General features: G+C 24.1%; 2 protein-coding genes across 2 annotated transcripts; one reads left to right on the top strand and one right to left on the bottom strand.

Moving 5' to 3' along the window:
* Positions 1-1,319: 1,319 nt before the first annotated feature.
* On the top strand, positions 1,320-2,241 carry PmUG01_04030800 (Plasmodium exported protein, unknown function; the record flags this gene model as incomplete). Its single annotated transcript, XM_029003310.1, has 2 exons — positions 1,320-1,430; positions 1,570-2,241. The coding sequence occupies 2 exons, from the start codon at positions 1,320-1,322 to the stop codon at positions 2,239-2,241; spliced, it is 783 nt and encodes a 260-aa protein (XP_028859757.1).
* Positions 2,242-8,006: 5,765 nt separating this feature from the next.
* On the bottom strand, positions 8,007-14,030 carry PmUG01_04030700 (histidine-rich knob protein homolog KPRPC, putative; the record flags this gene model as incomplete). Its single annotated transcript, XM_029003309.1, has 3 exons — positions 8,007-11,341; positions 11,434-13,720; positions 13,920-14,030. 3 exons carry the CDS (start codon positions 14,028-14,030, stop codon positions 8,007-8,009), a joined length of 5,733 nt encoding a protein of 1,910 aa, XP_028859756.1.
* Positions 14,031-17,225: the final 3,195 nt, after the last annotated feature.

Below are 17,225 nucleotides of genomic sequence, written 5' to 3'. Positions count from 1 at the left end.
AAAAAATGTATTTATTTTAAACTTTATTGTATTCATTTTCATTGAGCAAATCGAAAAAATAATATGTATTATGTTTATGTCGAAAATTAAAGAGTTCTTATAATATAAAGATTAGGTAAAAATGAAAAAGGAAAATAATAAACTTTTATAAATTATTCATATTATAAAAACACTCTTAAAATAATTTTTTTTTTATTGAAAATTTTACTTTCTTCATTGTGATAATTTTTAATAATGGATAATTTTACACATATAAAAATACTTAAAGCATTAATATTATAATTTATAATTAATGCATAATTTATAATTTTATTTCTTCAGATATGCAAAAAATATTTGATAGTTTTTTAACCACCATACATATTAAATTATGCTTATACATTTGATTTTATTTTACATTTATTATATTGTTGCCTATATTTTGTTCAATAACATGTAATCATTTTTGTAACAAAATAAAAGTAAAATGTTTTTAGTGAAAAGATTTTTAAGTGAAATTATTACTTTAGGTTACTCCTATTTTTTTTTATTATACCTATATATTAAAATATTATCTTTGAAGTATCGTTTAAGATTGGATAGTATGCCTGAACTTTTAAAAAATTTATTAAAAAATAAGTTAAAAAAAAGATAATTTTTTATCTTGAGAAATTTTAAATTTACAGATTTCAAAGCACTATGGATTAAAAGAAATAAATTATTAAATGTATATTATTTCTATCCCATATTTATATAATTTAAAATTGAATATATAAATTAAGTGCATATTCCACGTTGCACATATTATTAAAATCCGCGCATTAATATATATATATATATATATTTTTCGCTATTAAACATTATTATCTCGTTTCCTAATTAGAGTTCGTATAGCATAGCAAAATAAATTCTAATTTATTCTCATTTCTTCTTTTTGCTTCTTTTTTATATTATTTAATTTTTTTTTATTGTATATTTTCTATTTACTTGTTTTCCGAATTTTTATGTAAAACATATTATTAGGATAAATTACAAATATGTTCAATAAATTTTTTTACTTTTTTTTCATAATTGATATATAAAACGAATCTGAATTGCAATAATAAATATATAATTTATTCTCAAGTAAATAAATATATAATTTATTTTCAAGTAGTTTTTATCCTTTTGCATTTTATTATATATGTATGTATATATTATATTCATTCAATTCGTTAAATTTATAATTTTTTTCTATACTTTAAAAGAAATCAAAAATTTCACATAAATTATTAAGTTTAAAATATTACTTTGTTTTACGCAAATAATTCTTATCATTCTAAAAATATTATTTGACGAAAATGGTTATATTAAAGAGGAATAACACAACAGAGAAAATAAATAATTTTCTCTGTTTCATAAAAGTATCAATTTTCTTTCTTTTAATTTGGATGTTAAATTGTTTGAATTGTGTAAGTTGATATAAGATATATATATATATATTATATGTACCTTCTTACTATCACGCCTTGTGAATTTCTTACAGTTATTGCTTTAACAAGAAAATATGAATTTCGTTTTTAATTTTATAAAATTTTATGCAATTTTTAGGAAAAATGTGGTGATAATTGCTATAATAAATATGGACTTCAAAAAGTATTCGTCTCACGAACTCATAGGTCATTAGCAGTATTGAAGATTACAACAAAAAAACCCTATTTAAAAGGCCGTCTTATAGTAAAAGAAAAAATTTATTGTGGATTTAAAGAATATGAAGAAAATTACGAAATGAAACATTACAAATTAAAGGAAAATGCAGAAGATGGAAATAAAAACTGTGATGAAAAATATGAAGCAACAAATTATACATTTAAAGAAAAATGCCCCTACGAAATAGATATATGTTCAGGTTCTCCTGGACCGGATATATATGAATTAAGAAAAAGATTCCCCATTGTTGGACAAGAACCGTACGAAGATGAAGTTGATTACATAGTATATAATGAAACGTATGATCTAGAAAATGGAGAAAATATACCTACGAAAAAGACCACAGAGTATCTTAATCTGCAACAAAATGAAAAAGATTCTGAACCTGCTCCAGTCCCTGCTATAGAAAAGAAATATACACAAGTTCCTGGCCAAGAAAAAAAAGATCAAGAGGATAATCCTCCTAATGTACGAAAAGAGAAAAAGAAAAATCGAAAAAACAAGAAAGAACAAAACTCTTCAAAAGAAAATTATCCTAATAAAACAGAAGATCATGATCAAAATATATATTAAAAAGCTAAATCATTACAACAAAATTAGTGTAGCTAATAAGAAATGAGATAATAACAAGAGAATTAAGAGTAGTTAAAAAACAAATAACGTGAAATCAGAATTTAAATAATTTAAAAATCAACGAATAATGAACTATTAAAAAACAAACAAGAAATAGATGTGATATTGTTATTTCTTTAGTAATTTTTTAGATAAGAGAAATTAACTATTAAAAATTTACAGAATCAAATGATGGATAATGTGTAAAAAACGAAATATGAAAGAAAAATTAAATTTCTTGAAAAAGTAAAAATAATAGACAAAATAAAAAATACCATAAAATACAAACGACAGATAATATACAACTAAAATTAACAACTGAAAAAGAAAAAAAAAAGGATACTAAAATATATATATTTTTTTATAGGACTTTACATTTTTCCTTTTAGCCGTATCAGTAGTTACCACATTTTTAACTACGATATGATTATAAAATGTATTCATTTTATCAAGATCTTGTGCGTTTGTCTGAATAATACGTTAATTATTTAATCATGGACAAACATAGAACTTATAAAGTAGGATATAAATCATTTAAATATTAGCTATAATTAAGGTTTTACCTTAAAAAAAAAAAAATTTACATCGTGCTCTAGTAATTTATAACTATCCAGCATAATATCAGAAACTATAAAAAAATATTTATCATGAATTTTTGAATTTAATTTTAAAAAGTTTACTTTTAAGAGATTAGTAGAGAATAGTAAAAATATAAAAATTTTATCATTTTATAATAAGAGTGTTTTTTTTTTTTCTTTTTTTTTGCGTTAACTATATATTCATTATAATGCTATAATTGCATTATATATATATATATATATATATATATATATATACGCATTTTTCCTTGTTGATTTATTTGTACGAACTATTTTGGTGTAGAGTTTTTATGCAAGTATATTTATAGAAGAGATTATATATATTTTTATTCGAAAACACATGTATACAATACTTTATTAAGATTATTGTTAACGTAATTACATAACAGTGGTAACTCCAAATTTATTAAAAAAAATACACAGATTTTCTGAGTTCTAAAAATCTCACATGTACTTAATTTTAAATTAAAAAAATGTCTTACTTTTTTTAATTAAATCGAAATAAGAACTACATTTACATTAAATAAGGATATACAATAAATGTACCCTCTAGTTTATTTTTTTCTTTTTATATATAAATATGTTTATATTTAAATAAGTAGATTTTTCCTATTAACTTTCCTTTCCATTAGAGTTATAAAAAGGTTCTCATACAGCTGTTTCTTAAATGTTAATATATAATATGAAAATAACAATATATATATTAATAAAATTTTAAACTAACAATATATGCTATATATAAAATACTTTTTTTATTTTCACATAATCTTTTTCAATTTTATATTTATACATAAAGTATCCTCAGTTTTTTAAATTAAAGAGTTAATTGTATCCGACAAAAATATTATATATATTATTTGTGGAATATTTAAAGATAAATTTTCTATCAAAAGTTTTGAAAAACTAATTAAATACATTATAAATTTAATATAGATATGTTATATTTTTATTCTATTACAAACATAAATTATAAATAGGTGAATGGATGGACAAACATTTTTATTTGTTTTTAAGTTTTTAGTGTATATATTTCATTTTTATCTTGTAATGAAAACAACATTAGTGGAGAGTGTGAAACAATTATACTCTTATGAATTTAATTTAAATAAAAAGTAATGGAACTAAATTTAAAATGTATTTATTTGTCCCCTCCCACGACCAACTTAATATCATTTAGGATATATATTAATTACCTCAATTGTGTCATCCTACATATTAGCGTACATACCTATTAAAGTACATGAAACAAAAGAGTTTTAAAAATATAGAAAAAAGGGTTAATTCTTAAAATTAAAAAAAAGAGAAATTTATATTATTTTTAAGTAAATTAATCTTAATTTTTTTAATAATTTTGAAATTAGAAAAAAAAAATTTCTTACGTCTAAAGGTGAATTGTTTTATATGGAATTACTCCTAAGTAATTTCATAGATTCGAATATTAGCTTAAGTTACAGTATTAAACGAAAGGAAGATTTAGATTTTAGTTGAAATTTAAGAAAAAAGAAGAGATGAAGATTTTTCAAATATTTCTTTTTCAGTTATAATACTTAATATGGATAAGCTTATTAGATTTCCTTTTCTATAAAAATTAATAAATCAAAACACTTGAAACTAACTTTTCCTATATTTATCACAATTACATATGTATATATTTTTTATCAGTTATTTGTTAAGTAAAATGAATTCTTTTTTTTTTTCTTTAATAAGAATTTACATTATAATTATTATTATATAAAAAGTTAGTAATATATATGTCAAATAAAAATTTTTAATTGTAATGACTTAGCTAAATATATAATCTTAGGAAAAGGAATAAAAGATATCTTCGTATAGAATGTTTACTCATAAAATTTTCATAGATCGAGATAGAATAATGATGTTTTTGTTAATTTTTCCTATTATAGAAAAGGTGTATATTATAAATACGAATTTTTTTTTTTACAGTAATAACAATATATCGATATATGGGGACTCATTTTTAATGATAAAATATTCAGATATATTGAAAATCTTTAGTAGAAAAGACAATAATATAATAATATCGTTATATTACTTTTTCACGGAATATTAAGAATTTCCTAAAAGCAAAATAATTGTAAATTAGATTCTTATTAAATAACATTAGAAAAACAATTTTAAGAGTAACTAAGCGAGCAATTTAAAAAATTTAATAATTGGATTTATTAATAATATGTAGTTTGCTAACTCCATTAAATTGAATTAAAGTTCATTTCTAACTAATTAAAGGCTTATAATAATTTAAAACACATTAAGAACAGAGCTACTTAATTTTGCTTCAGTTTTTTTTTTTTTTTTTTTTTTTTTTTATGAAAAAATTTATTTTATTTGTAATTTAAATTATACATAATTACTTCATAAATTATTTGTAATATCTTTATTAATATTTTAATAACTAAAAAATAAATAGTGTTGTACAAAAAAAAATATATTATATATATATGTGTTCTCTTACTAATGTGTCTTTTTGTAATAATATATTTTTTCACTATTTTTACTCTCTTAAATTGCTACAATATATAACTGCTTTGTACTCCAAAAATTTTAATTAATAAAATAGGTAGTTATATTGTATTTATATAATATTATATATTAATTCTTCTTATGTTTTTCCTTTTCTTTTGCTAAGTGTAATATAAATTTATCTTAAAGTTCATTTTATATAGAATAATTCACATTTTAAAACCTACTAATCAGAAAAATCAGAGTATAGCATGCAGATAACATATTGTAAAAAGCACGAAATTGTTTTATTATTTTGTATTTTCTCTTTTTAATACAATTAATACATAAAGATTTATTTAAAAAAAAAAACAGTTATGCTAAAAAACAGGATGGGGTAGAGAATACATGTTTCTTCAATAATTTAAAAACTTAATAATATTATGTGCTTTAATGTATATATACCAAAAATGTATACGAATAACAAACATATGAAAGCAATTATTAGATATTATAAATAATAGGTTAACAGGATGAAAATAATTGCACTTTTAATTCATTTTTATTATTGTTCATGAAAACAAAATGCATTAGCATATTTAACACTTTTGTACATTATTATTATTCCACATACTTTTATTATCATTTAATATAATATTAAGCATAAAATATTTTTATAAAAAAATTACAAAACTTTTTAAATGACTTTTTTCCTCCTTTTATTCATCTATTTCATTTTATCAAATACAACATAATGAAAAAGTATAACATATCTGGTTTAATTTCTTTTAATATATATATAATTATTATTTTTAAAACTTCTAATATTAATAATCTTTACAACATATTCCACAGTAAAGACAAAAGTAATTTATGTTTAAAATTCATATTTCATTTTTAAAAATCTAGAACATATTCACTGTATTATTGTAAAAAGAAAACAGATTAACTTTGGTAAGGAAAGTAATATTATTAATTGCTAGTTTCGAATTTATTATTATTGTATACCGTTAAAATAATTATAAAAAGGTATCCATTGCACTTCCGTGCTATAACAGAATTTATATAAAACTCAATTGTGGAGTAACAAAATCTTTTTTCATAAATCTTTTAATTTTTAATGAGGCTCTTTTTAATAGTAAAATATTAAGTAAAATAAATATATATTGATAAAAAAAAAAAAAAGTTTTATGAGTTCCTATTTATTTAATCGTAAATATATAATACATATTTTCTATTAATTAAAAATAAATAACAAAATTTTTAAATATCATATATATATTCAAGTACACATTTAATTACATAACACAAAATTAGCTGATATTTTCCTTTTCAAATATGCATTAAATAATTTAAAATGTTATTATGTAAAAAAAAAAAAATAATAACTTCATAAATTTAGTATTACACTTATAATTTTACAGACTAATATATATAAATACATATATATAATTATACATGTACAAATTAAACCTTTAAGAATTATACTTCAAATAACCGAATTCCATATAATTAATTTAACAAATTTTACAAACTAGAAATACTGATGATTTAATAACATATATATAATATACATGGACTTATCACAGTCTTGTATTCAAATAATATATTATTCATATAAAAAGAAAAAAAAAGTTATCAAAATATCATTAAAAAAAAATTTCTTTAAAATTTTAATCAACTAGCTGCTAATAATTTCTTATGTATATTTTAAAATATATGAAATGTTTAAAACGTTTTAATCGTATTTGCACAATTATCCCTATTCACAATATATGACTTTGTTTAAAAGCCTATGATAAAATTATAAGACTCACAAATATAGATAATAATACAAAATTTGAAAAACAAACTACACTAAACATATTATGTGGGTTGTTTGCAAATATATGAAACTCAATAAAATAAATGATATTTTTTGTATTTGCATGATTTCGCATTCAAATAATTCCTTTTGGTAACTTAATTTTTTTCATTTCTTCCTCTTACATATTTTTACATATTATCTCTTCCAATTTCAATACTTTAAATATTCCTACTTTTAGTTACTTATTTTCAATTTTTCGCATATGTAACTTTATTTCCTTCATATATTTTGATTCTACATAATATCATCCAGTTACAAAACACCCTTGTAAAAAGTTTTATATAAATATTTCTCATCCATAAACAAAATTTTATAACAATTTATTAATATTTTTCATATTAATCTTTATTCTTCATTGGCTTTATTTTAATCTATCTCCCCAATCTTGCTGTTTCATTCATTATAAATACAACCTATCTACATAATAATCATTATAATTCGCGATTCGTTGAGTATGTAACATTTTCTTTCTACCCTTTTTTTCTCATTTGTTAATTCATGTTTCTCTTCTAAATTATTTGATATCGTTTCTAAGTCTGATTTTGCTCTTATCATCTCTCCTTTTTCTATTTAACTCAAAAAACAAATGCCTTTTTTACACTTCATTTTATATGTTTTCTCAACTTTTTTGTCATATTCTACCATTATATAATACAATATTTGCTTTTCCATATACAAGGTAAATTTTATCATCTCATTTTTATTAATATTTTTCATAATAATCTTAATTAAAACATATATATATTTTTTGGAGTTTCGCCTTTTTAAGATGTAGTTTTCATAGCTGCATAATTATAATTTCATGAACCATTTGGTGTTATATCACCTGCACTATATTGTACAGATGAACATTTACACCTCCATATTGTATGTGGAGCCAAATCACCATATGGTGTCCTACCCTTAAACAGGGATAATCCATATCGTGATTCATCTTCTTCTTTAACCCCTATAACGTTCTCCTTTTTCTCATTTAGGAATTTATCCATTGGATACCTATTTAGTGAATCACCTTCTTCATTAACATTTTTTTCTGTTGAATACTTGTATGTTGTTGTACTATTTCCTACATTCTTATCTTTCAATTTTATATATTTGTTCCTCCACGTTGTATATATTTCATTTTCTATATCATCATGTTCACCTAACTCAGTAGTGTACTTCAACAATACTTTCTCACTTGGTGTTTTATAATTCATTATATCCGTTTCTTCTACATTATGAATCTCGTGTGTTGATTGAGTTTTATGTGTTTCCTTGGTAGAGATCTTGTGTTTTGACATAGATTCATCTGATTCATATGTCTTCTTATGGGATTTTTGTACAATGGAAATATCAGATGTTGGAGTAACTTTTGGGGTTTCGTCTTCCCCCTTTACAGTTTCTTCTTCGGTGCAGACTTCGGGTGTTTCGTCTTTCTCCTTTTCGGTTTCTTCTATAGTTGTCATCTCAGTTGTTGACATATATTTTTCTTTTCTATCAATTTTATCAACTTTTTTCTTTCTGAAAAAACTCTTAAATTTTGAATGATTTTCAGATGTTTCCCCTGCCATCTTATCAGTTTCTTCTAAAGTTGAAATCTCGGGTGTTGGAGTAATTTCTGGTGTTTCGATTATTATCTTATCGGCTTCTTCAACAGTGGAAATCTCGGGTATTGGAGTAATTTCTGGTGTTTCATCTTTAATTTTATCAGTTTCTTCTACAACAGATATCTCAGGTGTTGGTGTAATTTCTGGTGTTTCCACTGTTATTTTTTCGGTTTCTTCTACAGTTGTTATTTGAGTTGTTGACTTCTCTTTTTGTTTCTTATCTTTCTTAACGCCTTTTTTCTTTTTGAAAAAGCCCGAAAATACTGACTTACCTTCAGATGTTTTTTCTGTAGCTTTATCGGCTTCTTCTACAGTGGAAATCTCGGTTGCTGGCGCAATTTCTGGTGTTTCATCTTTAATTTTATCAGTTTCTTCTACAACAGATATCTCAGGTGTTGGTGTAATTTCTGGTGTTTCCACTGTTATTTTTTCGGTTTCTTCTACAGATGTTATTTGAGTTGTTGACTTCTCTTTTCTTTTTTTTTTATCTACCTTATCTGTTTTTTTATCTTCCTTATCTGTTTTTTTAACTTCCTTATCTGTTTTTTTATCTTGCTTATCTTTTTTTTTATAGTATTCCTGTTTAGCTTTGTCCTTGCTCTTTGACTTGGTTTCCGGAGTTCCGTCTGTCACTTTATCGGTTTCTTCAACAGTGGAAATATCGGGGGGTGTTGGAGTAATTTCTGGTGTTTCATCTTTAATTTTATCAGTTTCTTCTACAACAGATATCTCAGGTGTTGGTGTAATTTCTGGTGTTTCGACTGTTATTTTTTCCGTTTCTTCTACAGTTGTTATTTGAGTTGTTGACTTCTCTTTTCTTTTTTTTTTATCTTGCTTATCTTTTTTTTTATAGTATTTCTGTTTAGCTTTGTCCTTGCTCTTTGACTTGGTTTCCGGAGTTCCGTCTGTCACCTTATCGGTTTTTTCTACAGTGGAAATCTCGGGTGTTGGTGTAATTTCTGGTGTTTGAATTATTATCTTATCGGTTTCTTCAACAGTGGAAATCTCGGGTGTTGGAGTAATTTCTGGTGTTTCGATTATTATCTTATCAGTTTCTTTTACAGTGGAAATCTCGGGTGTTGGAGTAATTTCTGGTGTTTCATCTTTAATTTTATCAGTTTCTTCTACAACAGATATCTCAGGTGTTGGTGTAATTTCTGGTGTTTCCACTGTTATTTTTTCGGTTTCTTCTACAGTTGTTATTTGAGTTGTTGACTTCTCTTTTTGTTTCTTATCTTTCTTAACACCTTTTTTCTTTTTGAAAAAGCCCGAAAATACTGACTTACTTTCAGTTGTTTCGTCTGTCGCCTTATCGGTTTCTTCAACAGTGGAAATCTCTGGTGTTGGCGTAGTTTCTGGTGTTTCATCCTTAATTTTATCAGTTTCTTCTACAACAGATATCTCAGGTGTTGGTGTAATTTCTGGTGTTTCGACTGTTATTTTTTCGGTTTCTTCTACAGTTGTTATTTCAGTTGTTGACTTCTCTTTTTGTTTCTTATCTTTCTTATCGCCTTTTTTCTTTTTGAAAAAGCCCGAAAATACTGATTTACTTTCAGATGTTTCGTCTGTAGCTTTATCGGTTTCTTCAACAGTGGAAATCTCGGGTGTTGGAGTAATTTCTGGTGTTTCGATTATTATCTTATCGGCTTCTTCAACAGTGGAAATCTCGGGTATTGGAGTAATTTCTGGTGTTTCATCTTTAATTTTATCGGTTTCTTCTACAGTAGACATCCACGGTGTCGGCTTCGTATCTAACATTTCATCTATGCTAACTAGCTCTGTCCAATGCGTACCTTTGAATACTTCATGTGTCTTATCCATATCTTCTACATTGGAAATCTCAGGTGTTGGTGTAATCTCTGGTGTTTCGTCTGTTATTTTTTCGGTTTCTTCTACAGTTGTTATTTGAGTCGTTGACTTCTTTTTCTTTGACTTCTTTTTCTGTTTCTTATCTTTCTTATGGCCTTTTTTCTTTTTAGAAAAGCAAGAAAATATTGAGGTACTTCCAGATTTTTCTTCTATATCCTTATTGGTTTCTTCTACAGTGGAAATCTCGGGTGTTGGTGTAATTTCTGGTGTTTCATCTTTAATTTTATCGGTTTCTTCTACAGTGGAAATATCGGGTATTGGAGTAATTTCTGGTTTTTCATCTTTAATTTTATCGGTTTCTTCTACAACAGATATCTCTGGTGTTGGTGTAATTTCTGATGTTTCTTCCTGAACCTTAACGGTTTCTTCTATAGTCGAAATCTCTGTTGTTGACTTCTCTTTTTTTTTTTTTTTATCTTTTTTTTTATCTTTCTTATCTTTTTTTTTATCCTTCTTATCTTTTTTCTTATCGCATTCCTGTTTAGCTTTGTTCTTGCTCTTTGACTTGGTTTCCGGAGTTCCGTCTGTCGCCTTATCGGTTTCTTCAACAGTGGAAATCTCGGGTGTTGGAGTAATTTCTGGTGTTTCGATTATTATCTTATCGGTTTCTTCTACAGTGGAAATCTCGGGTGTTGGAGTAATTTCTGGTGTTTCATCTTTAATTTTATCGGTTTCTTCTACAACAGATATCTCTGGTGTTGGTGTAATTTCTGATGTTTCTTCCTGAACCTTAACGGTTTCTTCTATAGTCGAAATCTCTGTTGTTGACTTCTCTTTTTTTTTTTTTTATCTTTTTTTTTATCTTTCTTATCTTTTTTTTTATCCTTCTTATCTTTTTTCTTATCGCATTCCTGTTTAGCTTTGTTCTTGCTCTTTGACTTGGTTTCCGGAGTTCCGTCTGTCGCCTCATCGATTTCTTCAACAGTAGAAATCTCGGGTGTTGGAGTAATTTCTGGTGTTTCGATTATTACCTTATCGGTTTCTTCTACAGTGGGTATCCACGGTGTCGGCTTCGTATCTAGCATTTCATCTAAGCCAAGTAGCTCTGGCCAAAGCGTACCTTTGAATGCTTCATATGTCTTATTCTTATCTTTTTTTGTGGTTAATTTTTTCTTACGCTTATGTTTTGGAATATCGGGAGTGCGTAAAATAATTTTTGGTTTTAAATACTTCTTATGCCTATATTGCGGCTTATGCGGGAGCAAACCGCCTTTTGGTTTTAAATTTGCACTATCATCTTCTAAATTGAAATCATCTGGTTTAAATATAGATTCTGGTAAATGATCTGGAATCTTTTCTCCCCAGTTTTTGAAGAGCCTTGACTTTGTCGTAATATTTGGTAATGCTTCATCATCCACGGTTTTTGGGTAATAAAAGCAATTGAATAATGACTTTTCAGGTTCCCTTCGGACGTATCCTGTAATAACCTCCTGGAAGGGTGCCTCGGATTTTGATTTTTTATGTTTCCTTTCTTCTTCTTTTTCCGTGGTTTCCTCTAATTCTGTTTTTCTTTGTTCATCTATATCCGCTTCGGTTTGTTCTACAATGCTAGTAGTTTCCTCGTATGTTGGAATATCTTCAGTTTGTTCTTCTTTCTCGTCGATTTTCTCTTCAGGGGTGGTGGTATCCTTTCTCTCTGATTTAAGTTTTTTTCTTTTACATTTTCTCTTTAATTTTTTTTTAGATATTCGCTTATGAGATAATTTAGTTTTGGATTTTTCACCTTTTTCATCTGGAGTAGATGACATGCTATTCCAAGTAGTAGTCCATGATTCATCTTCAGCATCATGTTCTTTTACTGAATAGTAACCGTCCATTGGTTTAGCATCTGATGTTTCCTCTCCTACTTCATCATCTGCTACATTACTAATCTTGCAAGTCTCATCAGTTTTATCTTCTTCTTCTACTTTTTTATCAGATTCTTTTAATTCATCTTCAGGTGTAATTTCTTCCTCTTTAACATGCGGTGTTGTTGTATCCTTTTCATCAACTTCTTCTACTTTTTTATCAGATTCTTTTAATTCATCTTCTGGTGTAACTTCTTCCTCTTTAATATCCGGTGTTGTTGTATCCTTTTCATCGACTTCTTCTACTTCTACGATTGTAGGGAGGTGTTCCTTATCAGAAACACATGATGTTTCATCAGTTTTATCAGTGTCTTTTAAGGCATCTTCAGATTTTTCCTCTACGGAAATACATGGTTTTTCTTCTTCATATTCTTCTACAACAGGACCTTTTCTGTCTGTGGAAACGTCTTCTGGTATATCACATGTTTGTTTTTCTTCTTCACGTTCATGTGCCTTACTAAACGATTCTAATCCATCTCTGGGAGTGTATTTTAAATCGAATTTTTCTTCTTTTTTCTCGACTTCCTCAGGTTCATCTTCTGATGTGGTTGATGATTCTTCTTTATAATATTCAGAAACTGGAAAGTTCTTTTTACCACTCATATAAGTTTCCTTTCTGCTATTTGTGCCTACTCTTAATCCAGCAGATATCTTATTACGTAATGGGAAATATTCATCTTCTTCTTCTTCTTCTACTTTTCTCCTTTTAACTTTCCTCTTCGTGGGTATGCTTCTTTTGTAAAACACACTTCTAAATTCATTCCTTGGTCCATAAATTTTTCTTTCACATTCTTCTAAAGATCCAGGTAGTATATCTACTAATGAACTCATTCTTCCATTTCTATCATTAAAAAGTGCTCCACAACGGAATCGTTTTCTTAATTCGAAAAGATTTGGCCCGGGAGTTGCACCTCCATAAGACTTATTTACTTCATAGGGACATTTTTCTTTAAATCCATAATTTGCTGCTTCATAATGTTCATCGCAATCCTTATTTCCATCTTTCTCATTTTCCGTTAATTTATAACGTTTATTTTCAAAATTCTCTTTATATTCCTTAAGTCCTCCATGCGTAATATCTTTTACTATACGAGTTCTACAAACTGGAAAATTTGAACCATTGCGTCTCCTCCTTGATGCCAATGATCTGTTAGTTCTTGAAACTAATAGTATCTGAATGTCATTCTTACAAGATTTACCACATTTTTGCTAAAAATTTTGGTAAAATTATAAAGTAGTTTTATAAAAAAAATATAATATTATGTCTTTCATATTAATGAAAACATACTAAAGGAAATATGTATGATGGCACAGAGAATTATATATATGCGTAATACATAAACTACATCTATGTATATATATATATATATACAATGAATGTATATATTATTCTTTTTTATTAGCTTACATCATTAGAACTATCTAATATCCAATTTAAAAGAAGAAACAATGATATTTTTGTGAAAAAGAGGAAAATATTTATTTTCTCTCTCTTGTTACATTTCTTTATGGTTGCCATATGGCTCTTTTACTGTGAAGTTCTTAATTTTTTTTAATTTCTTCTTTCCATGAAACAAAATAAAATACTTGAAATACTATTATTTTCTAATTCTTTTTTTGTTTTTTTTTTCTAAAAAATTAAAGAAATGGCACGTGAAATATGATAAATAACAAATAATTACATATTGTCCTCGTATCTAATTATTAGATAGAAAAAATTGTTCAAAAAAAATGAAAAAAAAAAAAGAAATTCTAACAAAATTAATTCAATCTAATTTATTATTATATAAACAAAATATATTCAAAAAATTAATAATTAAATCCAAATTAATACATATAAACAAATCATTAAAAATATAATTAAAAATGGATTTCATAATAAATTCAAAAAAAAATTCAAAAAAAATTAAAAAAAAAAAAAATTTATTTTAAAAATAACAAAAATCAAAAAAAAATTAAATAAAAACAAGACTCAGTGGAGAAGAAAATATATTACAATTTTTTAACTGTTTCGCACAATAATTAAATTTAAAAAAACAATAAATATTCATTTTTCAAATAACAAATATTATACTTTTATTAAATGTAAGAAAATCCTAATAATATAACAAACAAAAGGATATATTCAGAGAGATATGTAAGTATATATTAATTCTAATTTTTGTAAGAACTAAATAGTCCGTTACCTTTTATTTTAATTTATTTTTTACCTTATGCTACCATGAATAAAGCATAAATTATAATTTTTATATATAATTAAAATATAATTTTTGTTTCCTTTTTTTAAAATTTTGTAAATGTTCTTTTCCCACAAATTTATAGTCTTTATTTCGTTAATAACAATTTATTTAAACATTTATAATACTTTTTTATATAATTTAAAAAAAATGTACGACCAAAAATGTAGCACATGCAACATTGTTTTTTTTAAATATAATTCTTATATTAATTACGTGAGATATAGGTAATAAAAAAAAAATATAGGGAGATAACGAGAATTAACATGAGAAAATTATAAAAAAAAAAATTTCTTATGTTTTTCTATAAATAATGAATAAATTTTATAATTCTTATTCAACTTATAATAATAATAACCAATTAAATTTATATAAAGTTATTTATTTATAATTCATATTATCCAACTTTAACAAAATGTTAAAATTTTAATTAAAAAAAATGTCTTTTATAAATGTATTTTTAAAATGATTAGCAATTAATAAAAATGTTTGTTTTTATTTTTTTTTTTTTAATAAACCCAAACCTAAATATTATATCTATACATATGCAACCTTTTAAACGTACTAAGAAAAAAAGAATTTAAGAGGAATTGCCTTTTCATTTTGACTGAGGAATACGAATAAAATAAATTTTGAAAAAATTATTAAAAAATAATATTCTGTTTTAAAATTTTTATTTTTTTATTAATTCTATTTTTATTTATTGTAGTAATATAAAAAGAAGTTTTACTGGTAAACTTTTTTTATATGAAAGAAGTTATATATTATAGAAAAAAAAATATTAGATATTCTGTCATTTAATTTTTTACATCTGTTCGCTATATAATAATATATAATATATTATACACGAAAAATAAATTATTATTTTTGGAAATATTATTTTATATGAAATTTATGTAGTCCAAAAATATTTATTAATTTTGAATTAGTTATTTAACATTACTATTAATAATAATTTTTAAAAATAATTCTATTTTATAAAAATAGTTAACAATGAATTGCATATTATATAATAGTATGGTAGGTGTATTCTGTTTTATTTTTTTATTTATAGGAAATGTTTTTTTTCTAATTTTCGAGGCCATGATTTTTTTGATGAAATTAAGCAGAAATCATAATAAAAAAAATAATAAATTTTTTTTTTGGTTTTATAATATTATTAGGGGACATCCGAATAAACACTTAAATGTTCTTCCATATGAAATGTTATTAAAACGGACGTTCATTTAAATATCTAATTAAAATATAATAATATCAAATTTTTATATATAAAAAAAGGTATGATGCTTATGTAGGCTTAATTACTGTAAGTCTGTTCTAAAAGTACATAATAATGAATTAAATCCCTTGAATTATAATTACTCTTACAAATGTATATATAGTTTTATAATATGTACAGTATATTAAAATGAATTGCACTTTTTATAAAAAAATAGAAACTTTATATATTAAAGATAATATATATATATATATATATGTATACTCAATAAATTTAATAATACGTGTATTAATGTTGTAGGAATAATAAAATCAAAGAAAAAAATTGATAAACATTTATATTATGCTAAAAATATACATAGCAAATATAATTGTTGAAAATATGTAAATAGTAATTAAAACACATATCTTAAAAGTATTATGCACTTGAAAAAATACTATTTGCAAATAAATAAGTTAATTCAATAATAAGCCTAATTTTCCTAAAAGACTTTTATTAACTAGTACATATATAAACATATATATATATAAATAATATGATGAACGAATGCTAATATTCCTTCAAAACAATTAATGAAAATACTTTTCTTTAGACAATGGGAGGAAAATTAGAATAAAAGATAAATGTAAAAATAAACTAAAGAAAGTTAAGAATATTTTCCTTTATAAAGTCATTTCTTATATGGCTTGCACTTTCAAACATAAAATACAAGAATGTACATAATACAAGTATTTATTATTTTTTTTTTTTTAAATATTAGCTGAAATAGATAATAAGCACTTTTTTTTTTACACTTTACAAAGTGTAAAATTTTGAAACTCTATATATCAAAATTGGCAAATTTCATCTTCATAAAAAAAAAAAAAATATATTTTAAGAGTCATTAAGGCTTTTTATTATTTAAATAAATACTTAATATATTAATTTATAAGTGAAGATTCATTTAAAATTACAACTATAGAAAACCTAAGAGGCACTTAACTTTTTCCAATGTTCTGCAAATATAAATATGGCTTTTATATAACATTGTTTAAGGAATAAACAGAGGCACTGGTTGCGAAATATTTTATCATACCTTAATTGGCTTAATAAATTTCTGAATAAACTAATTTTCGGTATTAATATATGAGCATATACCATTAATTTTCTAAGAATAATGAAAAATATAATTATGAATACCTTACTATCATGCAAATAAAAGTTCTCATACTACAATCAATGCCATTCTCAGGAAAAACATTTTCAGTCATATGTTCAT

This window comes from Plasmodium malariae (genome assembly GCF_900090045.1).
Source record: "Plasmodium malariae genome assembly, chromosome: 4".
Classification (NCBI taxonomy): domain Eukaryota; phylum Apicomplexa; class Aconoidasida; order Haemosporida; family Plasmodiidae; genus Plasmodium; species Plasmodium malariae.
Note: the sequence above shows the minus strand (reverse complement) of the source record. Positions and strands in the feature narration are given on the sequence as shown.